The sequence below is a fragment of the Anser cygnoides genome, chromosome 23 (genome assembly GCF_040182565.1).
Source record: "Anser cygnoides isolate HZ-2024a breed goose chromosome 23, Taihu_goose_T2T_genome, whole genome shotgun sequence".
NCBI classification, from domain to species: domain Eukaryota; kingdom Metazoa; phylum Chordata; class Aves; order Anseriformes; family Anatidae; genus Anser; species Anser cygnoides.
In genome coordinates this window covers 357,760-381,252 of record NC_089895.1, presented here as the reverse complement: position 1 = coordinate 381,252, position 23,493 = coordinate 357,760, and the positions used below count along the sequence as shown (strand labels likewise).

Below are 23,493 nucleotides of genomic sequence, written 5' to 3'. Positions count from 1 at the left end.
ACCCGGGCTACCCGGGCACGCAGCCCTGCCTTTGTGCCAGGGGGGTGGGAACGTCCCTTCGCATCCCCAAGTCCCCCTAGGAACCAATATCTGTTTTTTTCCATGGTTTAAGTAAACCCTGCTCAGCTGAGGTCAAAATACCCTCATTTTTTAAATTTTTTTATTTTTTTGTGGGAAATGCAGATGGAGGCCAGTCCCTGGAACTCTTCCCTTTCCGGAGCAGGTTCCTCCCTCAGGTACTGATGGGGAAACTGAGTCAGGGGGAGATGGAGGACGGGGTGAGCACGGCAGTCCCACGGTGGAGCCACTTGGACGCGTGGCTCCCAGCCCACCTCGTTTAATTTGTGTCCCCAGCAAGTGGCCGGAGCACCCGGGGTCGGACTGGGAAATCTGGGCGATGCGGAGCCGCAGCCCGTGGGGCACGTGGGGTGGCCAAGGGGTGCCCAAGCTCTGAGCGGAGCTGCTAAGTGTTGGGTTGCTCGTTGGAGTTGGAGAGGAACCCGGGGTCCCCCCAGTGCATCCCTGCAGCTCGTTAGCGCGCCTTCGTTAGCGCTGCAGGAAGGGAAGCGCACCCTGCCCGGAGCCCTGTTGTGGGCGAGAGCGGGGCGTGAGCTGTACCTGCAGCAGCCGGCGTGGATGAAGGGAAACCGCACGGCGGGGTGTGTGTGTGTTTGGGCAAACAGGGAAATTAATCCCGGTTAATTTTTAAATTGGCTTCGTTACCTCCTGTTAACCCTTGTGCGAGTGCCCGGCGGGCTCTGCCGCTGCAGCCGGAGGGTCAGGGAGCCCACATCGCCGCCGTGCCTCTCTTCCTTGATTTTTCGGGTCACGCAGATGCTGCCGGGAGCTGGGGAGGATGAGGCGGGGGACCGGGCACGCGTGTGCCCTGCGGCCACGGGCTGGAAGGTGCCAGGAGCTGGTGGGAGCTACCGCAGGGGACACCGGGGACCGAATCACCTCCGAGGAGGGAGAGGGAGCAGGGTGAGCTGGAAAACCCCATCGGGGGGTGCGTGGGCATTCGGTTCCTTCTGCTGCCCCGTGCTGCACGCCGTGCCCGGAGGACGCTGGCAGGAAGGGAGGCCCCCGAGCCGCTGGAATTTTCCCCGCCGGTTCAAAGGGTGCTGCCGGGGGGCGAAGGCGGGGAGGGCAGGCCGGGACAGGCAGCTCCCAGCACACACGCCTGCTTCCCAGCATCGCGCCAGGGCAGGTTTTGGCCTCAGCAGGGCGGACGCGCAGGGCTGGGAGCGTCCCCCTGCGTGCTCAGGGCTGTCCTTGTCCTTGCTGCAGCCCCCAGCCGTGTCCGCACCCATCCTGCTGGATCCGTCCTTCCCAGGTGGGGTGGCTCTGGCACCTTTAGCTCCGTCAGCGTTAACCGGGTGCCAGAGCACAGAGAGCAGCTGTTAGCGCCTGCCTCTTTTCCTTCCCCGCTCCCGCAAACGCTCTCCAGCTCTCCCAGGGCCCCAGCGCTACAAAGCCAAGACGTCCCCAGGATGCAGTCCTGGCCCAGCTAAGCTCGGCGGAGGCCTCTCCTCTTCATGGGGTGGGATTTCATCCCAGTACCCAAAGCCCCAGGCACCAAGGGTTAATGGGAGCATGCCCCCACGCAGAGCAGCGTCCTGCAGCCCTCCAGAAGAGCAGGAGGATGCACAAAGCCGCACTACACTGGTCCTTTTCATCTCCTAAGTGCTTTGCAAACATTAACTAATTAATCCTAATTAACTCATTACCTAATTATAACCAAATGGCCCTCCCATTTGCAGGGGGGAGAAGGGAAATAAATGCACTGCCACTTTTCTTTTTTTTTTTTTTTTTTTTTTTAGTAAACACTCCCAATACCCCAAAACCTCTGCAGGACTCAAACCAGCATCTGTGGGGCCCCCGTGCACAAAGGACTGTTGGCATGTTTTGGGGTCGAGAAACCTTCCCAATCCCTGCTGTTCTGGGGTGAAAAAAAACCCTCTGCAGGTTTGCTAACCCCATGCAGCATCCCAATAAGCCGGGAGCGAGCATTTCCATGCGCCCACCTCTGGGGGCCCTGCGCCCCAGCGTCACCAAGGCGCAGCGTGCCCACCCTCGCGGCTCACGCGGCTGCCGTGAGTCATCGCCTGCTGGCTCGTGTGCTGTCCCGCTGGTTGGGAAACACCTTGTAAAACGCTGCACCGACTTGTTCCAGGTCTCCCAACTGCCTGCCGTAATTATTTGCCTCTTGCAGGGCCAGTGAACGTTTGCGGGGTGTTGCAGGCAACGTCCTTTGGGGCAGGCATCGCCTGCGCCCGCCCTGCTCCTGCTGATTAATGGCCTCTGCTCCTGGGCTCTGACCAGCGCTTCCACTCCAGCCCTGCTTTATCGAAAGAGAGAGATTTCTTGCAAAGAAAAGGAAACAAATATGCGGTTAGGATGGAGAGAGACATTTCCCGAAGGATTTCCTGCTGCTGCTGCTGCAGACAAGGACAAAGACCAAGCGGCTTTGGGACGCGGGGCCACCCAGCACCCAAAGGGCTCAGCGTGGTCCCTGCGGCCAAACCAGCGCAACCCCTCGGGGACACCGTGGGGACCGAGTTCCCCGGCCAGGCTTTCCCAGGCTGTGCTCCATCCTGTTTTTGATGAAATCTCTTTTTCACCACCAGTTCAATGGGAGGGATTTCAATAAAGCCGCAGCTTGGTGCCGCACAGATGCGAACCGTGCCCTGGGGACAGGGACTGGGATCTCTCCAGCATCTCTGCCCCTCCTGTGCTTTCTCCCCCGAGCTTCTTCCTGCAGGAGACAAGGAGCGCATCCCTGACCCGATCTCCTGCCTTTTGGCGGGGACGTGGGGAAGCAGGAAGGGAGCTGCCGTTCCCAGCGCCGGCGGGCGCAGCTCTGTGGGCGCGGGGAGAGCAGGTGTAGCAGGGATGCCGCCTGCCCAACCGCCCGCAGAGGTGATTTATGGCAAAGGAGGCATCTCCATGCCACGCCGAGCACTCCCCTGCCTTCCTTCCCTTTTAATTGCGGTTGGATTTGCCCCGGGGGCAGAAGAGCCTTTGAACGTCTGGTTTTGAACACGAGCTTTGCAGCCAGCTTCGTTTCCTCTCTGCAATGCCATTTTGCAGCTCAGGATGGGGACGGCAGCGTGGGAGATGGGCATGGGTTCCCTGCCATCGGCTCCTGGTGCCGCCAGAGGCCGGGTGGTGTCGCGCCAGCCCCAGGACCGGAGCTCTGCTGCCAAGGAAAGGGGCCCCTGCCCACACCCAGCGAGGGGGGAACGACTGAACCCACACCGTGCACAGCTGGAAGAGCCCCAGTGCGCTCGATATCACAGCGTCTGCACCAGGGACATGCCAGCTGGCCTGCCTCGATGGCTGGGGATCCCCCGTGCCCCGTCCTGCTGTGTCCCCTGCCTGCAGGTCTGGGGCTGGCCTCCAACAGCTGGGATTCTCCTTGGGCGATGCAGAGGTTCGAAAACACCAGTTTCACAATGACGGCAAAATACTTCCAGCAGCCAAAACCCCCCAGCCTTGAGGACAGAAGTGAAAGAAGTGTTGACAATGTACCTAGCAAGGAGCCAGAGGAGAACTTGGCAGCATGGGGCTGGCAGGGGACGAGGGGATGCCATCGGCCTCGGGGGCGGCAGGGAGAGTCCAAAATGTGCCCAGGTGTGAATGAACCTTCCACCCTGACACCGCCGCGGGAGGATGTTAAATAGCAACTGCTAGGTATAAACAGCTGAGCATCAGATAAAGGGGGAGTTTTCAAGGAGCTGGCTCAGGATCTCTGTTGAGTCACCAGGAGCTGGTAATTAACAGATCTGGGGATGTTCCAAACGGGAAAACGTTGGGTGAGCACTTAACGGGGGACACACGGAGCGATCGCAGGTCAGCGAGCCAGAAACAGTGGTGGGGATGTGGGTGCAGGACACGCGTGAGAGCAGAGGAGGAAGGCACAGCGGGGTGACAGCGTGCCTTGCCGCGTGCCGTCACCTTGCCAGGATGAGTGTGGGCACCCACCGGCTTCGGGAGCAGTGCCCACCCTCGGTGGGACCTCACCCCTGGCGGTCCCAAGTCCTGCCCCGCTCGCCCCGGGCCCGTCCGGTCCCTGAGGGAGCCCTCGCAGGACCACTCCGAACGGGAGGGGCGTGAAGCCCGATCGCGTTCGCCTCCTACTCCAGCTGCTCTGGCGGAGCTGTGGGAACAGCGGGAGCAGGGGGAAGAAGATGAAAGGCAGCGTGGGAACTCGCTGCTTTGCTTTCTTCTGCAATAAAACACAGGCCCTCCAACTCCTCCAGCCCAGCTTGAGATACAAAGGGGGAGAAGGACTCGTCTGTGCCTACTGGGAGAGAGCCGTGCTTCAGGGCTGCGGCAGCCAGGTGAAGGACATGCTGAGGACTGAGCCCCAGATGTGCAAAAATGGGTTGGGAATGCTGCGGGATGAAATCAGGGGGGTGGTGCAGCCTACACCTTCCTGGCGTGGTGTTGTCGCTCAGGAACTGTCCCAGGCGATGCTGGACGCTGCGGGAGGCTTTGCCCATGGGAGATGCCCAGTCTGGAAACCAAGGGATGCAGCAAAGCAGTGCTGTGGCATGGCACGTGCTCTCCCTCTCCCTTGGGGGGCTGGGGAAAGGGCAGCCCCGCTGGCCCTTTCCCTGCTCCCCAGCCCTAAATCTGAGCCGTGTATAGGGGAAGCCATGTGGTTTGCCCATTACAGGTCCTCCTGGCAGCTGCCAGCCACGCTCTCTGCCTGCTCCTGCCCCCCTTTCCTACTCCCCACAGCCCCCCAGCACCAACAGCCTCCGGTGCCAGGGGATGTGACACCCGGCTGGCACCTGCGGGGCTGCCTTTCCCACCTCCTGAAGCCAAGCAAGCAGAGCAATGTGGTGCTCGCCTCCCACTTTATCTGTCTGGGTTTTCTTTTCCACCCGCTCTGCTCATGAGGGACCCCGGAGCCCTGCGAGTGCGACCCACTGGAGAGAGGCCGGGGGAAGGCAGCGATTGCAACCAGGAGCTGAGAAAACTTGGCCTGTGCGGAAGGGCTGAAGGACTGGATTTGTTTAGTCTAGAGAAGAGCAGGCTGAGGGGAGACATAATAACAGCCTTCAAATATGTGAGAGCTTGCTGCAAAGAGGAAGGGAGCAAAGCACTCCCGGGCGCGCTGGAAGACACTGCCGGCTTCACGGGGGGGATTTCATCTGCTCGTGGCATCTCTTACCTCTCCATCTGGGCTTTTTTCATTCTCTGCGAGGGATCCTTTTAGGAAACTTTGGAAAGCATGAAAAAAGCCCAGGGCTGGGCTTTTGTTTTTTATTTTTTTAATTGCACTATCACTGGAAACTTATGGGAAACCCGGACTGCCCCCAGTTGTTCTTGGTTTGCTGGAACCGAGCTCTGTGCGCTGCTGCATGACAGAGAACTGGGTCCTGTGCAATTCAGTGAGCGCATGGGGACAGGCAGCTGGGGCTGCAAATCACAGAATCACAGAACTGTAGGGGTTGGAAGGGACCTTGAGAGATCATTGAGTCCAACCCCCAAACGATGAAGGGCTCCTGAATGCGTGTGGTCAGGAGCTGCCTCCCCAGCTCCTGGTGATGCTTTGTGCCCATCAACGTCTCTCTAAAATGGGACGAGATGTTTTCATCGCAGTTATTTCTCTAAAACTGAAGGAAAACATTATTATTAAGAAGCAGAAAGGTGCTCGATACCTGCCTTGAAAACTGAGGTTAAGGAGCTGGTAGAATGATGCTGACGTAGAAAGCAGCTCACATTTTTGGGACGTCAGCTTGGAGGCAGATGGGATGAGTTGGGTTCACCTCCGCTCCCAATGGGGCTGGTGGGCTGGTAGCCGCCTGCCTGGGACCGAACCAGCCCAGCCTCTGTTACATGGATTTACGAGGTTGTTAGCATGCAGAATTAAGGACTCCCAGCGCCACCGGTTTCCCAACGTGAGCTGGAGAGGGCTTGGTAAATGGAGCCCCACGGGGAGGGGTTTGGTGCGTGGGACCCCACCACACGGCCACCACCGGTGAGCGAAGTGTCAGGCACCCACCAGCAGTGTGCCCGCGCCCAGCGGGTGCCACATCCAGCAGCAGCGTGGAGCCAACGCAGCACGGCCCCCAGAGCCCCCAGGAACATCCCGCTCACTTTCGAAAGGCGAGGACTTCATCCCTTCCGCACCAGGGCCGGAGTCTTTAGGCGTCTTTCTGGAAAGCAGAAAAACGGGCAGTAAGGCCCGAGAAGTGACAGAGAGTGAATGAAGAGGTTACTTCTGCACATCAGCAAAAAGGGTCAGCCGAACAGACTTCTTGAGGGAAGGCCAGCAGCACCTTGCAGCCTGACAGTACCTTCACACGCGCACCCACCCACGGATTGAAACCACCACTGCTACCCGGGCACGGTGCTGCCTGCAGACGTAGGGGATTCAGACGTCTTCTGCACCAAAACAGAGGGGGAAATTCCGCGTCCTCTGTTCCCAAAGCACCTTCGGCTCCACGCGGACGTGCTGCAGGATGTTTGTCCGCCTGCCCTGGGTACCCCCTTCCTGCTGCATGCACCCCAAAGTTCACCGACACAGGGCTGCCTGGGGCCCACCGCCCTCACGCACGGTCCCCAGGCCTCTGGACACGAGGGGAAAAAAAGCAAAGCAAAACCTGAGCTCAAGTTGGGAGGTAGATTTGGGGGGGGAACCTCGGGAGGGACAAAGACAGGGCCACAGTCTTGCTCTCTGTGCATCCCCCTCCTCCTGTTTTCTCCCCAGAGCTTCCCCAAGGAGAAATAAATGTAAAAAAAAAAAAAAAAAAAAGGAAAAGGAGTGTACCTAGAAGAGACCCTGGGCTGAAGGAGCAAAAGGGGAAATGGCTCAGGAGACACAGGGCTGGGGGACCAGAGAGGGGCCGGGGGATGCCAGGAGGGGCTGGGGTGGATAGAGGCACTTGTGGGGTGCAGACGTCCAGTGAAGGGCTGGGGGGGGGGGCAATGGGGGTAGCGAGACTCTGAGAAGGGCTGGGGGCCTCTGCAGGACTGGGGAGACACAAGGAGGACCGGGGTGTCAAACCTGGGGGCAGAGACCCTGAGGGGACCCACAAAGGGGGCTGTGGGGGGGAGATCCAGTGCTGGGTTGGGGGGCTGAGGAGGGGGGAACCCCAAAAGGGGGCCATGGGGCTGCAGAGACAGAGGGCGACTGAAGAGACTGGGGGCTGAGGAGAACCAAGGTGATGAGACCTGGGGGGCACGCGGGGGCTGAGGAGAGCTGGGGAGGGGAGCCCTGAGAGAACCGGGGCAGCTGCAGAGAACTGGGGGTGCTGGGGAGACCTGGGTGGGCTGAGGAGAACAGGGGGCCATGAGGGGGCTGAGGAGACCTGGGGGGCTGCAAGCCGGGGGCACTGAGGACAACTGGGAGGGCTGAGGGCAACTGGGGGGGCGATGAAGGGAACTGGGGGAGGAGGAGAACTGGGGAGTGCTGAGGAGATGTGGGGGCTGTGAAGCAGGGGTGCTGAGGGGAGTGGGAGGCACTGGGGGGAATTGGGGGGCACTGAAGAAAACCGGGAGCTGAAGAGAGGTGGGGGGCAATGAGGGGGAGTGGGGGCTGAGAACAGGGGGCTGAAGAGGGGAACCAGGGTCTGAGGAGATTTGGGGGTGCTGAAGGGAACTGGGGGTGCTGTTTGGAAAGAATGGGGGCTGCAAACCAGGGGTGCTGAGGGGAATCGGGGGGCACTGAAGAGAACCGGGGGCTGACTGGGGACGACTGGGGGTGCTGAGGGGTCTGAGGAGGCCTGGGGGCTGCGAACCAGGGGTGCTGAGGGGAGTGGGGGACACTGAGAACTGGGGGGGATGACGGGAGCTGGGGGCTGAGAATTGGGGGTGCTGAGGGGAACTGGGGCTGCTGAGGGGTCTGAGGAACCTGGGGGCTGCAAACCAGGGGTGCTGAGGGGAATCGGGGGGCACTGAGGGGAATCGGGGGGCACTGAAGAGAACCGGGGGCCGAGGAGAACCGGGGGGCGAGGAAGGGACCGGGGGCCGACGAAAGCCGTGCAGCCCACGGCCTCCCCGAGCCGCTCCGCCGCCGGCGAGGCCCCGCCGCCCGCCGGGCCCATCCCGCGCCTCCCCCTGCGGGTCCGCCATGGCGCCGGGGCCGGGGCCGGGGCCGGAGCCGGGGCCGCGGCGGGGGGGCGGTCCCGGCCGGGCAGGGGGGCCCGGTGCCGGCCCCGCGGCCCGGAGCCTGGGCGGGCGGAGGAGGACGCGGGGGCGGGCGGACGGCGCGGGGGCGCCCATTTTCCTCCGTGCGGCGGAGCGCCGGCGGGACCGCGGCTGGCGGGAGCATGGCTGTTGGTATAGGAAGTGTCTTTTTTTTTTTTTTTTTTCCCTCTTTCCCCCCTCCTCCTTCTCCTCTCCCGCATTCAACCCGGGTGCTTCGAAAAAAAAAAAAAAAAAGCCAAAAAAAAAAAACCACCCCAGCCCGCCCCCCGGGTGCGAGCCTCCGGTAAACACCGGCCGGGGGGGGGGCCGGGGGGGGGGCACCGCGGTGTGGGGCCGCGCCGCCGCTTTTCCTCCTTTTATCATTTTTTTTTTTGAATTTTTTTTTTTTTTTTTTCGCAGATCTGCAGAATATGGCGTCCCCGTCCTGTGTTAAAAATAAGCCGGGGCTGCCATTTTTGTTTTTCTTTTGTCTGCGAATTTTAATAAAACTGTCTGAGAATGTGGGAGAGGCGGCGGGGCGGCGGAGGGGGCACCGAGCGGGGCCGCTCCCCTCCCTCCGCCCGGCCTTTTTGTCTGCGCCGGGGCCGGGGCTCGCCCGCAGCCCGCCCCGCCGCGGCCCCCCGCCCGCCGCCGCCGCTCCGGCTCCGCCAGGGCAGGTCGAGGATTTCAACTTCACTTAACGCCAAACTTCGCCTTTTTCGACGCTTTTTCTCGCCTTTTTTTTTTTTTTTTTTTTTTTTTTTTTTTTCCGAGGGGGGCGCCCCCCTGCGTGCCCCCCCCCCCCCCCCCCGGGCGGCGGGGGAGGAGGAGGAGGAGGAGGAGGAAGGGGGGGGCAGCCAGGAAAATGCCCGCTTTGCTGGATTTTCTCTTTTTCTCCCTCTGGATGGTCTAATGGAAAAGTTAATTGCAGCCGAACGTACCTATTTTTGTGCCGGTGGTGGTCGGAGAGGAGCTGTGGATGTTGCATGGGGGCTCGGCTTATTTTTTTTTTCTGGTTGCCTTTTTTTTTTTTTTTTTGCCTTTTTTTTTTTTCTGCACGGGGTGGCGGAAGAAGGGGGGGGGGGAGGCTGCTCATTTATTTATTTATTTATTTCCCCCCCCTCTCTTTCCTCCCTTTCCCCTTCTTTCCCTGTTAACCGGTTTTTGTCTCGAAAGTGGTCTGGCTGGCTGGAAGGTTTTAATGGGGGAATATTTTGCATCGCGCTTTGGCAGGAATGTGGAAGCTGCAGCCTTAGAAAGGGACCCAAATTTGCGTGGTGGTGCCTAGAGAGGTCTGTGTGTCTGTCTGGACATATATATTTAGCCTTGTGTTAGCGTGTGGATGCATATACTATTTATACATCCGTAATCTCCCGGCCACGCTGGGCCGGAGCTGGGAGCCGGAGTGGCCGCGGCTAAGCTGGGAGCAGGAGGATGCGTTTTCGCCCAGGAATGATTAATCCGCCTTTTTCTTTCTCCGAGCCGGCGGCGAGGACGCTGCCGTGGGGCAGCTCGGAGGATGCTCCTTTCTCGGCCCCGCATCGCGATTATTCGGACAACAAGCGTGCTTTTCGATCCGGCACGCGTGGGGAGGGCGAGCGGGGCTTTCGCCCGCTCCTTCCAGCCGCCGGTGGCCGAGCCAGCCCCGAGGCCTTTGAAATTAAAGCGATATTTTAGAGGAGAGGTAAAAGTTTTCAGCCCCTCCCGGCGTGCAGTTTGCAGAGAGGCGGAGGGTCCGGGGCGAGGGGATGGATTTAGGCCCCGCGCTTCCAGCCAGCTCCCCGTGCCTCAGATTCGCAGGCAGCTTCGGGGTGAAACGTGGTGACGCCGGGGCAGGACAACTCCCCCTGCCCCGTGCTCCCCGGGATAAAAACGTTGCTTTTCTTTTTGTCTACTTTCAGGAAAAACCCCACGTTCCCACGGGTTGGGTAGGTGGGAGCCGCTTCGCTTTTGTTCCTCCGCTCTGCCTCTCCCGGAGCTCGCGTGTCGGGGGCTGTCTGTGTTTTTGGGGTGTGTGAAGTTGTCCTCCTTGTCCCCCGTAGAAAAACGCCCCGCGTGCAGCACCAGTTCCCAGCTAGATCTGGAGATGGACGCGGATAAGGGGAAGCAACGCCAGTACTCTCAGAGGTGGGCATGCCAGCTTTCTCGAGGGGAACTGGAAAACGGTCTGTTCGTGCGGGTCTGGGAGCGGGGGCACGTCCTGGCCCTCCCCGAGGAGCCCGGGGAGCGGCGCCCCGCGGGGTGAGCCCGGGGCTGCCTGCCCGCGGGGAGGGCGCAGGGAGGGGACGGCCGCTCGCTGGACCCAGCCACCACGACGGGGACCCCGCTCACGGCGTAAGTCCGAACGCTTTGAATTTCCATTCCCAGGGCGCAAGCTGGATTTGAAATATCTGTACTTAATATGCGCAAAATGATCTTTTCTCCCTTAAAAATCCTCTTTTTTTCTACCCCCTCCCCCTTGAAAAAATGTGGATCCTCGGCTGGTGGTGGAGGTGTTATGACAAGTGCATGTGTACGCAGGGGTTGTGTTGTGGGGCGGGGAGGAGGGAAACGCTTTGCTGCCTCCTCGCCTGGCCTTGGGGCAAGCCTCTGCTCGGCCGCCCGTGCCTCAGTGTCCCCAGCTGTCACAGCAGCCCTGCACACGTGCCGGGTGTCACCTGGCTGCTCGCGGGGCTCTCGGCACCCCCAAACCCCCTTACTGCAGTGCGGGGTCCGGCTGGTCGGGCCCTGTTGGAGCATGGTGGGCTGCGGGTGCCTGTTCTGGCTCGCGGGGTGCTGGGATGGCACGCGGTCCCTTTTGGGGGCGGCCGTATCTGTGGGAACAGGGGCTGGTGGAGCAGGCAGCCCCCGCCAGCTCCAGGGGCTGTTCGAGGACGCGGGTTCGGTGGTGGCACCGGCTGTGGGACTGGCTCCGCTTGGCACCGTGGCGTGAGCATCGCCCCATGGGCACCGGAGTCCCGCACAGGCCACCCCTGCCCGCCGTCCCCATTGCCCCCTCGCAGCCCCACGTCCCCTTCGGTGGCTTCCAGCGGTGTGGCTTGGCCCCGTGGAACGCTGCCTCGCTGGGCTGAGCGGGTCCTGCTCGTCCTCGTGTCCCCTCTGCCCCCGGAGGTGAACGCTGCTGGTGCTGGGGTTTTAACCCCAGGCTTTGGGGTCTTCTCTGCTGGCTTCCTTGGCTTGTCCTTGGGCTGGCAGCTCTCCCCTCGCCTTCTGGGAGCGCTGCCCTGTGCCCTCTTGCTGCCCGGCTGGTTCGATGGGCTGAGACCTGGCCGTCCGATCCCGCCGGTTCCCCACGGTGGTCTCCAACGACGCGGCTTTCAAAGAGAAGCGGGTCGCCTTGGCGGCTCTCCCCATCTGCTTCGCATCGATTCCTTCTTCCCTCTGGACACGGGGGGCTGCGGGAGCCCCCCACGCTGGGGAAGTCGCCCCGGGCGGCAGAGCGGCCCTCGGGCCCCCAGTGACTCCTTTTGGCCTTCGGGCGGCCGCTCTCTCCTTGCTGGGCGCGGGCTCCTCTGGGATTTGGGGCTCCCCGCTTGGCCCTGGGTGCGGCGGGCAGAAAGCGGGGCTCAGACCCCGCTCCGAGGGCCGGCCCGTGGTGCCGGGGCGCTCTCCCTGCTGCACACCCGACTCCCCCGCGGAAGCGACGGCGCGCGCTCGGCTCCTCTCACCCACCCTTGCGTCCGCGCACCCCTTCCCGCGGGGCCCCTTCCCGACGCCCCCGGCCCCGCCGGGCCGGCGTGGGGTTTTCTGCTCAGCCGCTCTTGGGCTTTTGTTGGTTTTGCTCGGGGAAGGAAATCTGAATGAGAAACACCAGTTACAGCCCTTCGGGGGGCGGAAACGTGGGGTTTAATTGGTTCCATCTTGGGTGAATTCTTCTGGCACACGATCCCCTGAGCCGCTCCTCTCCGAGCGAGCGCTGGATGGGGATTTCAGAGCCGCCTGCCCCAGGTTTCTTGTGTTGTTCCTGCTTCCCCGGCTCGCGTTCCTTCTGCTGCCTCCGCCTTGGGGAAAATTCTTCCCGCTGAGGAAAATCCGGGCTGGGGGCTGTGGGTGCAGGGCCCACGCGGGACGGTCCCCCCAGGCTGGAAGTGGAACGGAGCGTTCCCCGGCACGGGGAGCCCGCCCAGGCACGGCGCGCTGGCACGGCGCGGCGGCCCCTGCGGCAGGCGGGCGGCTTTGATGCTGCTTCCCGCCCGGCGGCTCTGGGCTGGGGTTTTTGCAGAGGGGCCCTTGGTTTCTCTCGAAAAACTCCTGCTCCGGGCGAATGCTGCTTGCACGCATCCTGTGGAAACGCGGGCCGGCTTCTGCCCGTTGCCAGCTGCATGGGCGGAAGGACGGGGAGCCCGCGCTGCCCCTTGCCGGCCCCTTACCCTGGCAGAGATGGGCTTACAAGGGGAGAAAGGCAGCGGCCTCGTGCTTTTGGGGGAAAATGAGGCAGAACGTGGGGCAGAGCTGGGTTCTGCTCCCGCCCAGACACTGGCGCAGAACGCTGTTGGGGGGTGGGATGGCACGAGGCTGGACAGAGAGCCAGCAAAGGGATCGAGAGGAGAGGCCAAGGCCGCAGGTCCCACGTCCCCCGCCACGTCCCCGCGTCCCCTCCCAACGGTGTGATCGCGCCTGGCGCCTCGGAGCCCTTCTCTCTTGCCTGCCGTGCCACCTCGGGCTGCGGGGGCTCGTGCCGCCCTGCGCCGGGCACCTAGCTGCCCGTAGCCGCCCTGTGCTCGCTGCTGCGCTCCCGGCTTGCTGCCCGAACCGACGCTCGCTGCCCCGGGGACCCTGCTTGGGAGAGCGAGGCTGCGCTGGTGGAGGGACTGGCTTTTGGCTTGGTCGATGGCACCCCGCAATACTCAGGCATGCCGGCTGCCGCTCGGGTCACCCCCGATCCCTCCCCTGCCTCCCCTCGCCCCGTTTGCCGCCCGTACCTGGTGCCGGGTCGGTTCGTGGCCGCTCGCTGGCCGTCCCGCAGCTGGCCGCAGGGGTGAAGCGGCGCCGGTACCCGGGAGCTAACCCTTCTTGCGGCGGTGCCGTGCCGCGTCCGTGAAAAGAATCTCTTGTTTCTTTTTATTTCAGCGAAGGCGAGACAGAGAGGGCTGCCAAAGTAGAGGCGTTCCCTAGAGAACTGTAGCTTGACTTAGCGGCAGTTTGGTAGGAAGTTGGAAGGCTATAGTGAGCTCCGGGGCCTGGCGCTCGTACCCACCCGTGCCATCATCTACCTCCATCAATCTGGAGCCTCATCGACACGTCTCCCCAGGCAGCTGCGGCCATCTGGCTTCTGAGGCCAGCCTGTGAGTACCAAACACGGCGTGCACCATGTCTTGTCTCTGCCGGGTCACCGCCGGCCCCTCGCTGCAGCCGCCTGCGCACCCCTTCCCCTCCACGTGGCCCCGGGCCTCGCTCTGCCACGGCGCCTCTCCCTTCCCCTCGTCCCCTTCCACCCGGGCCTCTTCCCCGGCTTGCCGACTTTTCGGGCTCTCTTCCTTCCCGGTGGGTGCAGAGGTGATTTTAGGGCAGCCCGAGCCGTGCTGGCTTCATCCGGGCGGCAGCAGGTCTGTAGCGGCGATGCTCCGGGTCCTGCGCTCCCCTCGGGTACCAGGCTCACGGCTCCGGGCCCACAAGGGCGGGTTGGGGCTCAGCCTGCGGCCCCAGGCGTCCCCGGCCCCTTTCGCCGGGCCTTGCTGCTCCGCGCATCTGCTGCTTGCTCTTTCTACTCCCTTCTCCCCGGCGTCCCCCCGCCGTCCTTCCCCATGCGAGGGCTCCGGCCGTGCCGCCGGCCAGCGCCGCTCTCGTGCCTGGGCCAGGACTGGCGCCGGTGGAGCCCCCTCGGGCGGCCACGATGCCTTCTTCGCCTTCGCAGCACCTCTTTCCGTGGCACGCCGTCCTGTCCGCCCGCCTCGCGCCCAGCCCTGCCCTTAGGGACGCTGGGGACAACCCCCTGTGTCACGAGGGCCACGTCGGTGCCTGGGGATGGGGCGCCGGTGCCCAAGGGAGGGCGCGTGGCCCCGCTCTCCTCCCTGCGTGGCACCGTGTGGCACGGCGCTTGGGCTGCGCAGACCCTCTCCGTGATGTAGGGGAGCTGTGGCCCAGGGTTTTTCCTCCTGCCTGGCCAAAAAAAACCCCCGAGGGGGCAAGAGAGCCCTAACGCGACCCTGGGGCTGCCAACATCCCCCTGGGCGGCCCGGTGTGTCCTGCAGAGCCAGGGGGAGACGTGCTGCAGTATTCCCCACCCTTCATAATTTCCATTTTAATGGATTTTTTTTTTTTCTGCTGTGTGTCAGCTTCCATTTTTCATAGTTAGCTGAGAATATAGAAAAAGGGAGTTTATGTATTTTTTCCATCTGCTTTATATCCCCTCCAGCCCCCTCCCCCAGCTATCTGAGCGCAGCCTGTGCCACTCCAGCCCTGGGAGAGGGGGAGCGGTCCCTCTACTCCTGATGAAATGCTGCACAATTTATAAAATTAAGTTGGGACAGGAATAGGGATTTTTTTTGGCACGACAACTGTTTCTTTCCTCTTTATTCTGCTCAGGTTTGTAGAGCTGCAAACATGGTTTTGACTATTACAGCAGCCTCATTATTTAATAAGCCCTTCTCAGGTGGAGAGGGAGGGAGGGGCACGGGGAATATTCGTGCTTTTTTCCGCCCCGTGGCTGTTTTAGGTTGCGCTGGGGTCTTTCATTTTTTGAGCAAATGCAAGTTTGACTTGCAAAACAAAGGGAGAAGCTCGCTGTTCGTAAGCAACCCTACAACGAGAGCGTGAAGAGCACAGGGCGCTCAGCGGAGAGGCTGGTTCCTGGCAGATTCCCCGCCAGATTTACAGCTCGGCGATGGGACGAGGAACCAGGGACGAGGAACCAGGGACAAGGAACCAGGGACAGAGCCTGGCTCCTCTCGAGGCTTTTGGGTGGGTTTCCACAGCCCCCTCTGAGCTCCTCATGCGTACGGCTTCCTGCGGGTCGGACAGCACGACCCCGCTACCGGCAGGGAGGTGGTGACCTGGGGTGACCGACAGGACCGCGTGCCGCGTCTGTGCTTGAAGCAGAGGTGCCCAGAGCCACGGGAGCCCCTTCTCCCCGGGGAGGCCGGATGCGTCCGACCGAAGCGTTCGGCTGAGCGCCCGCGCCAGGCTGGGAACCGCGTCGGGTCCCTGCAGCAGGATGAGGCCTGTCTGCAGCACTTCGTGCAGCTCCCGGCTTGGCCAGAGCCACACGGGGCTGTGCAGGGACCGGCCGGGGCCACGCGGGCGCTCTGAGGGCTCGCGGTGCGGCCGTGGCTTCGCGTGGTCTGTGCGGAGAGCCTCCGGCTCCGGTGGAGCCCGCTCTGAGCACGCCGTCAGGATGGGCGAGGGGCGGGCGGGAAGGACGGAGGCCACAGGGCACCTGCTGCGAGGACAGAGGAGCAGCTCCCTGGGGCGGCTCCAAAAAAACCTTTTCTAATCATAGCTCCGGCTTCCTGTTTTCCCGCTCCAGCCCGGCGAGGATCGAAGGGGCATTTCAGCTTCCCACGCCGCGGCGTGGCCGCCGGCCGAGCCGTGATGGTGCGGTTTGAGCCGGGGGAGCTGGCCCGTGGCTGTGCCGGGGTGCTCGGCCGCGGCGGGGGAACACGGGGCCTCCCTGCCCGCCCGCTGCCCTCTTTCATTCCTGCCTTCATCACGAGGGTTTTTCCCTGCCACAACGTCCTCTTTTGGCCCGGTCTCTCCTCGCGCTGGCTGCTCTCCTCCCGCGCGGCGGTGCTGCCGGGGCTGCCAGCGTCCCCCCGTCCTGGGAACACCAGAGTCCCCGGCGTGTCCCGAGCAGCGACGTGTGGAACCCGCGGGTTACCTTCCTGAACAGCCGCAGCGCTTCGCCGTCGTGTTTCTGCAGACGTGGCACGGGGCAGGGCTCCCGGTCCCTCTGCATGCCCTGTGCACGGCTCTGCCTGCGCAGACGAGAGGGGTAAACCTGGCAAACGGGCAGAACATGCAAAAATCACGTTTAGGGATATTGCGAGCATCCGGTCGGCTTTGGTCCGGGGTGCCCTGACCTGCCGGAGCGCTGAGCGAGCTGGGACGTCCTGTTCAGGGCTCTCCACGAGCAGCTCCCATCCCGGCTCCCGGCTCCAGGTCCCTGGGGACGCCCTGACTGGGAGGGAAGTGGGGCTGGGGAGCAGGAGCCGGGGCGGGGGCACCTCAATAAAAGCGCGATGGGGTGAGTGGCGTGGGGAGTGGGCTCGTGGCGATGTCAGCGCGGGGTGCCCTGGGGATGCTGCGGGCATCCCTGTGAAAGCAGACGAGGGATGTGGGAGGGAGGCACGTGCCGATGTTTCCGAGGCAGGTTTCGGAGGTGCGGCGTGTCGGTTCCCGATGCAGGTCCACCTTCACTTGAAACGTTTGCCTTAAAAAGCCAAAATCTGGCGTGTGGGCAGCTGGAAGAAAGGCAGAACACAGCGGTTTGAGGCAGGGAAGGAAATTTCCACGCGAACCCAGCCGGGATGCTGTGGTGCCCAGGCAGTTGCCGAGCCCGGTCCGTGGCGTTACGGCCCCGCAGGGTCTGTGGGCCTGGACCCGTCTGCGGCTCCCAGCCCCTTGTGCTCGCTGGCAGGCGGTTTCTGCCCGCCTGGAGCTTTTCGTCACATCCCCGCCAGCCAGTTCCTCTCCCCGTTCCCGCTGCCGCACTTCCTTTGCTACGGGCAGACGCATTTCCCCAGCCCTGCGGCCTGCGGGGACGTGGCTGTGCCCTGGGCTGACCCGTGACCGATGCACCTCGCGCCTCGGCCCCGTGCCGGCACCTCTCCGGGGCAGGATGCGCCGGCGAGGCGGGCGGGTGGGAGCGGCTGGGCGCTCGCTGGCTTCGGCACGGGGCTTCGCCGGGAGGCTGGAGGTCGTGGAGGAGCAGCCCTCGGTGCTGCCAGGCTAAAGCTGCCGCTGCAGGGTAGGCCTGCGCTCCCGCGAGGTGCGGCACGGGACCCGGGCGCTGCGGCTCCGCATCGAGAGGGATGTTGGGTCCCCATCTGTGCCTCAGTGTCCCCAGGCGGTCCTGCCCTCCTTCCCAGCGGTGCTCTGGGGGGGGAGCCTGCGTCCATCTCGCGCCCGCTGACTGCCACCTGTAGACACTTTGGGGACACGCTTTGCCCTGGGACAGGGGCTGCGGTGCCACCACGGCCCTGGCTGTAGATTTTGAGGTGCTTTAATGCGACAGACGGGCGGCGGGCGAGCGAGGCCGGGTCACGGCCACATGCCACCGTCCCAGCGGGGACCTTGCCTCTCGTGCCCTGCGCAGGCATCGTTTCGGTGCGCTCACAGCTCCTGGCCCTCCCCTGGGGGCTCGCAGCCCCTCGCGAAGCACTCGGAGGCTGCTGCTGGCCCCGGGGATGCTTGCGGGGCTGGGGTCTGTGTCGGTCTGGTTTCTCCCTGCCGCAGGATCCCGGCCGTGGCCTGGTTTATATTCCAAATGGAGGTCACCTCCCGGCAGCTTCCTCACCTGGCGAGCTGGGGAAGGCGCTGAGGAGGCTCCGATCGCGCGCGGTAATGTCTCTGTTCCTGTGCAGCCGATCAGTCCGGGCTCCCCTGACCGTTGTGCACAGACAGGAGGGTTTTTTTGGTTGCTCCAAGCTTGAGGTGCAAACAAAATACCCGTACATGGTGTGTTGGACAACAGCATGGGCTTCGTTTATCAACGTTTGATATCTGGGAGAGAGGAGTCAGCGTGCTCGGATCCTGCGAGAGGCTGCGCGTCCCCTCGGCTGCCCCCGAGGAGCCCTCCTTTACGTTTCACCGGGGCCTCTTAAACGCTTACCCCTAAACATGCCCCTGCCGAGGTCTGCTGGGCTGCTTTCATGCCTGTTTATGTCAGGCTGTTACGTTGTTGTCATTTTCTTGCCGTCCCCATTCAGATGTTTTCTATTAACCAAAGATGGATTTAGAATTAATTTTTCCGAAGTGTTTAGCGTCTCTATAAATTTCCCGGCCCCACTGCAGCGGGGCTTTCCAGGAGCAAGCACTGAGCTGCTTATGGCTGTTGTAGGTCATTTCGCTTGGGCTTGGGTTTGTTTTTTTTTTTTCAGCCTGGGCTGGGCTTTGGGTCTGATGCCACCACTGTCGTGCGTGCGCCTTGCTCCGTGTCCCGTGCCCGCACCAGAGCTGCATCCCATCCACCTCCGGCACTTGCGGCCCCTCCTTGAGGTACCAGGGGAGCAGCCCTAATACCTCCGGGGCTTGAGGGATCTGGGGCCTCGCCAGGAGGCATTACAAGCCTGTAATGCGCTCAACCCTTTTATTCCCTCTTCTCTGCCAAACTGCGCCCTGCATCCCCCTGCGCCCGCGTGCTTGCCGCTGTTGTGGGGGTCTCGGAGGCAGACAGATGCCCAGGGCTGCCCTGACCCTGCAGGAATTTGCAGCTGGGAGGACGCCGCTGAGGTCCCAGCCGCGCAAACAGGCCCTGCCTGTTCCCTGCCCTCTTTTACAGCCGGGGCGTTGCCACCCGCAGTGCTTCACAGCTCCCCCGGCCCTCGCCAAGCTTCGCCCCAAGGCAAGCTGTGTCCCTGCTGCCCCGGCCCTGCGTGGGCACCAGGGGTTTGTGGGCAGCGCTGCGGGAGCCCCAGCAGGTGCCCGGTGGCCACCAACGCGGCCAGATTTTGCCTGGGAGCGTTCTGGTGCGGCCGCTCATCCCCTGGCGATGTGCTCTGCGTGGCAAACGAGCTGCCCCGGAGCTGGTGGCCCGGGGTTCCCGCTCCACTCCCTTCTCCCTGCTTCATCTCCTCCTTGAAGGCTTTTCTAGGAAACCGTCGCCTGGAAATCACGTTGTTATCAGACGTGCTCCTAAAAGAGCCTCTCGCAGCGCGGTGGCGTGGCTCAGCGCTCGCGGAGCGCGCGTGCACGCAGAGATGCTTCTCCGGGGGTTTGGGGGTTCGTCGGCCTCGTGCCACCGTTGCGGCTTGAGTCCCGTGGCAAATTGCAACGCTGGGGAGAGGTGCAGAGCCTGGGGGCTCCTTCACCCTGGGGAGGCCGGCGGGTGAATGCTGTTGGGTCAGGAAGGGCCAGACCCAGACCCGTCCCCTGCCCGCACATCCCCGCGGGGAGGTGGGAAGGAGCCGCGCTGGCTGCTGCCGCCCCGTAACGCGCCCGTCTCTCCCCGCAGGATGGCGGAGCCTCGCTTCAACAACCCCTACTTCTGGCCGCCTCCTCCCGCCATGCCCAGCCAGGTAAGACCCCCCACAGCGCCGTGCCTCGGGATGGGTTTTTGGGGAGGAGGGAGGGCAGATGGACGTGGGGACGTGGGAGGGGGTGGGCGGGTTGGGGTACACCTGGGGGCCCTGGCTCCTTCACCCTTCACCTTCTCTCTGCCTTGTTCCCCTGGCAGCTGGACAACCTCGTCCTGATCAACAAAATCAAGGAGCAGCTGATGGCAGAAAAGATCCGGCCCCCACACCTGCCCCCCACCTCCGTGGCCTCCCAGCAGCCCCTCCTGGTGCCCCCCTCGCCCGCCGAAAGCAGCCAGTCCATCATGTCCCTCCCCAAGCTGCAGCAGGTCCCGGGCCTGCACCCGCAAGCTGTCCCCCAGCCCGACGTGGCCCTGCACGCTCGGCCGGCCACCAGCACCGTCACAGGTACCCACACGGGCCTCGGTGGCCCCCAGCAGCACAGGAGGGGCTCGAGGAATTGGGGGGTCCCCGTTTTGGGACCCCGCTGTCTGTAGGGATGCTCGGGGACACGGCAGCGGGTCGTGAGAGAAGGGAGCGGGGTGGGCAGGGCGCACGCCATTAACGCCTGCCTTTCTTTGCCTGCCAGGGTTGGGGCTGGCCTCCCGCGCGCCCGCGGTCAGCACCTCCGAGTCCAGCACAGGCACGGGCACCACCACCCCTTCCACCCCCACCTCCACCAGCCAGAGCCGCCTCATCGCCTCCTCGCCCACCCTTATCTCAGGAATCACCAGCCCGCCCCTCCTCGACTCCATAAAGACAATCCAGGGCCACAGCTTGCTGGGGGCACCCAAGACGGAGCGGGGCCGCAAGAAGATCAAAGCGGAAAACCCTTCGGGGCCGCCCGTCCTCGTGGTTCCCTACCCCATCCTGGCCTCGGGGGAGACCGCCAAAGAGGGGAAGACGTACAGGTAGGCACCACCCGCTGGGAGCTGGGGCACCCGGCCGTGCCGCAGACGGGGGGGGTGCAGCAGAGGGGCCCGGCACGGCGTGCCGCCCCAGCTCGGCCCCTGCGGTGCTCTCCCCCTCCAGGTGTAAGGTCTGCCCCTTGACGTTCTTCACCAAGTCGGAGATGCAGATCCACTCCAAGTCGCACACAGAGGCCAAGCCCCACAAGTGCCCCCACTGCTCCAAATCTTTCGCCAATGCCTCTTACCTGGCCCAGCACCTGCGCATCCACCTGGGCGTGAAGCCCTACCACTGCTCGTACTGCGAGAAGTCCTTCCGCCAGCTGTCCCACCTCCAGCAGCACACCAGGTGACGGCACGGCGTCCCTGAGGGGCTGGGGAGGTCCGCATGGGGTTTGGGGGGTCCCTTCGGCCCATTTTTCCCTGGTGGGGTTGGGTGTGCACTCGGCACGTGCCACCTTCCTCATCTCCACCTCCCTGATCGCCACCCCACCTTCCTCATCCCTACCTGCAGCCTCCAACCCCCCTGCCCGTCCCTCAGGTCTTTGGGTCCCAGCCCTGGGGTCTCCCCTTTCACCTGTGCCCCCTTGGGCCCCCTGTCACCTGGCGAGGCACCACCCTTGCAGTTCCTTTGAAGCAGAGGCATGTGGCCGTCGCTGTCCCCAGCTGTGGTTCTCCCACCTAGCGTGGGAGCAGCGTCTGCCCCCGGTGGGTGCCGGGGGCTTTGCAGGGGGTGAGGGTGGTGGGAGCTTCCCCCAGCCTTGCTGGGGGCGGCAGCCTGACTTGTCCCCCTCCTATTTCACCTGTCTCCGGCGCAGAATTCACACCGGTGACAGACCCTACAAGTGCCCGCACCCCGGCTGCGAAAAGGCGTTCACACAACTCTCCAACCTCCAGGTCAGCACCCTGGGGACATCGCGGGAGGGGGGACAGAGCCCTGAACAGCCTCCCCCCCCCGGGGACTGAACCGTGGGGAGGGCTCAGAACAGGGAGCACTGTTGTGGGGCTGGGACCCGATGCTTGTGGCTGCTGGGGCTCTCCTGGCCCCCTGGCCCCGTAACCCTTCCTCGTGCCCGCTGTTTTGCAGTCTCACCAGCGACAGCACAACAAGGACAAGCCCTACAAGTGCCCGAACTGCTACCGGGCATACACGGACTCGGCCTCCCTGCAGATCCACCTCTCGGCGCACGCCATCAAGCACGCCAAGGCTTACTGCTGCAGCATGTGCGGTCGCGCCTATACCTCGGTGAGCGGGGCCGTGGGGAGCACCGGGCGCGGAGGGGGGGGGGCACGGACCCCCGACTTTGCCGCTCACCCTCTCCCTCTGCCCTGCAGGAGACCTATTTGATGAAGCACATGTCCAAACATACCGTGGTGGAGCACCTCGTGAGCCAGCACTCGCCTCAAAGGACGGAGTCCCCCGGCATCCCCGTGCGAATCTCGCTCATCTAAGGAGGCTCTGCCTGCTGGCCGCCCTCCCTCCCGGCTCCGCTGCCGTCGGGGGGCCCCGCGGAGGCCATGGCGCCACATCCGGACCCCCCCGCTCCGCACCCCCCTGCCCGCCGAGCGGTCCTGGCAGCTTGGCGGGGAGCCGGCGGATGCGGCCACGCTTTGGAAACGTGCCCGGGCCCCCACGCCCCCGGTCCGGCCCCCGGGACTGCAGGTTTGGTGACATCCAAAGACGGTTTCAGAGCACTTTGAATCTCTGCGTTTTTTTTTGGGGGGGGGGGCGGGGGGGTCTTCTCCTTCGGTTAGTCCCTGCCCCGTCTCCTCTCATTTTGGATACAAATATATATATATATTTATTGGCCAAGAAGTTGGTGCTGCTAAAACAGAAAAGGAAATAAGACACAAAACGAACCGCGGACCAAGATGAGCGCCGGATGGCGAACAGGGGCTCGGGCCCCCTGCCGCGGCCTCTTCCTCCCCTGGACTCTGCGTCGGAGCCATGGCCGGAGAGGGGAGCCGGCAGGACGTGGCCGAGCAGGCACGGCAGCAGGACGGGCACCGCGGCGGCCGCTGCCTCCTTGGGACGCTTCGGTTGGTTTTGGTTTTATTTTTAACAATGTTCTCCCCTCGGGGCTCTCTCCTCCCACGCTGGACTCCGTCGCCGGGAGCAGCAGAGGGACGTGCCGGCCGCCGGCGGACACTGGGCGCGGGGCTGCGCGGCTTTGGGGCGAAGCCGGCGGGGGGAGCCCCGCGCCTCCGCCGCCCCCGGGGGGGGGGCTGGATGTGGCCCCCACTCCGCAGGGCGCCGAAGGCGGCGGGAGGGCATCGCTTTGCCTTGTGCTGGCCCCGGGCGCGTGTACATAGACCCTTGTATAGAGCCGGGGGGGCCCTGCTCCCTGCGGAGAGACTCGACAGAAACTCATCTATATTATGTACTCTTTGGTTCCGTTTTGGATATTAACTGTGTTATTTTTTTATACACTTTTTAAGCCTTAACTCATTGTTTTGCCAGGGTGTTTATTACCTTCTGTTTATTAATTTGAGTTCCCGCAGCCTTTTTCCCCCACCCTGTGTCCATCCTGCCTCTGGTTCCTCGTTTCCGACTCGATGTTGTACGATACTCAATATTGTAATCTTTTTTGTCAGCATGTTAATACTGTGTAAATATGCCTCTTATACACACTGTTAACACCCCCCCCTCCCTCCCCCTGCCCTGTTTTGGGGCTTTTTTTATTTTCCTCGATGGAAATCCAGGCCACACGTCCCTAGAGCTAGTTATTACCTTATTAAAAAAGGAAAAAAAAAAAAAGTGGGAAAAAAAAAGAAAAGAAGAGAAAATTAAAAAAAAAAAAACACCTCCCCCCTCCCCCCCGTCTTGCATTGTGGTTCACGGAGAAGCCAGGGGGAGGCCGTGGCCTCGCCGGGAGCGTTTGCGGTCTGTTGAAAAAATGAGTGAAACCCCCCAAACTGGCGCCTGTTTCGAAAAAAAAAAAAAAAAAGAAGAATAAAACAAAACAAAACAACAATCTGCTCTTTGTATCGCTCTGTTGTGAAAGACAGAAAAAAAAAATTACTACTAATAAATCTGTACGTGCAAACTTTGGCCAGGCTGTGGGTGTGTGACGGGTGCCTGGCCCCCCCCCCCCCCCCAACCCCCCCACCTTGGGGTCCCGGGGTCCCTTTGCCACCCCAGCTGGTGACACCTGGGGACAGCGCCTGCTCCCTGCCCGGACAGGCCTGCAGGGCCCGGGAGGCAGCGCAGTGCCAGGGGGGTTAACAAAGCAGCGGTGGGGGCTGCCGTGGAGCACCCCAATAGGCACCCT

At 63.0% G+C, this 23,493-nt stretch overlaps 1 protein-coding gene and 1 long non-coding RNA gene across 14 annotated transcripts; one reads left to right on the top strand and one right to left on the bottom strand.

Annotated features, from left to right (window-relative positions):
* Positions 1–138: 138 nt before the first annotated feature.
* On the bottom strand, positions 139–9,173 carry LOC125180145 (uncharacterized). Of its 2 annotated transcripts, none has more exons than XR_010826312.1 (3): positions 9,084–9,173; positions 724–6,584; positions 139–251 (listed from the first exon to the last, which is right to left on the bottom strand). It is a non-coding gene; the product is annotated as an uncharacterized lncRNA (long non-coding RNA). The 2 variants fall into 2 exon arrangements; XR_010826313.1 differs by lacking the exon at positions 139–251 and having other exon boundaries at positions 5,261–5,627; positions 5,734–6,584.
* ZNF362 (zinc finger protein 362) lies at positions 8,072–23,273 on the top strand. 12 transcript variants are annotated; one of them, XM_066981945.1, is made up of 10 exons: positions 8,249–8,295; positions 10,185–10,269; positions 13,213–13,427; positions 19,253–19,316; positions 19,475–19,721; positions 19,903–20,224; positions 20,346–20,570; positions 21,040–21,118; positions 21,309–21,467; positions 21,557–23,273. In XM_066981945.1, the coding sequence occupies exons 4-10, from the start codon at positions 19,254–19,256 to the stop codon at positions 21,671–21,673; spliced, it is 1,212 nt and encodes a 403-aa protein (XP_066838046.1). In that variant the 5' UTR covers positions 8,249–8,295; positions 10,185–10,269; positions 13,213–13,427; position 19,253; the 3' UTR covers positions 21,674–23,273. The 12 variants fall into 12 exon arrangements, with proteins under 12 accessions (XP_066838035.1, XP_066838039.1, XP_066838046.1 ...); XM_066981936.1 differs by lacking the exon at positions 13,213–13,427 and adding an exon at positions 10,044–10,070 and having other exon boundaries at positions 8,271–8,295; XM_066981934.1 differs by lacking the exon at positions 13,213–13,427 and having other exon boundaries at positions 8,072–8,300.
* Positions 23,274–23,493: the final 220 nt, after the last annotated feature.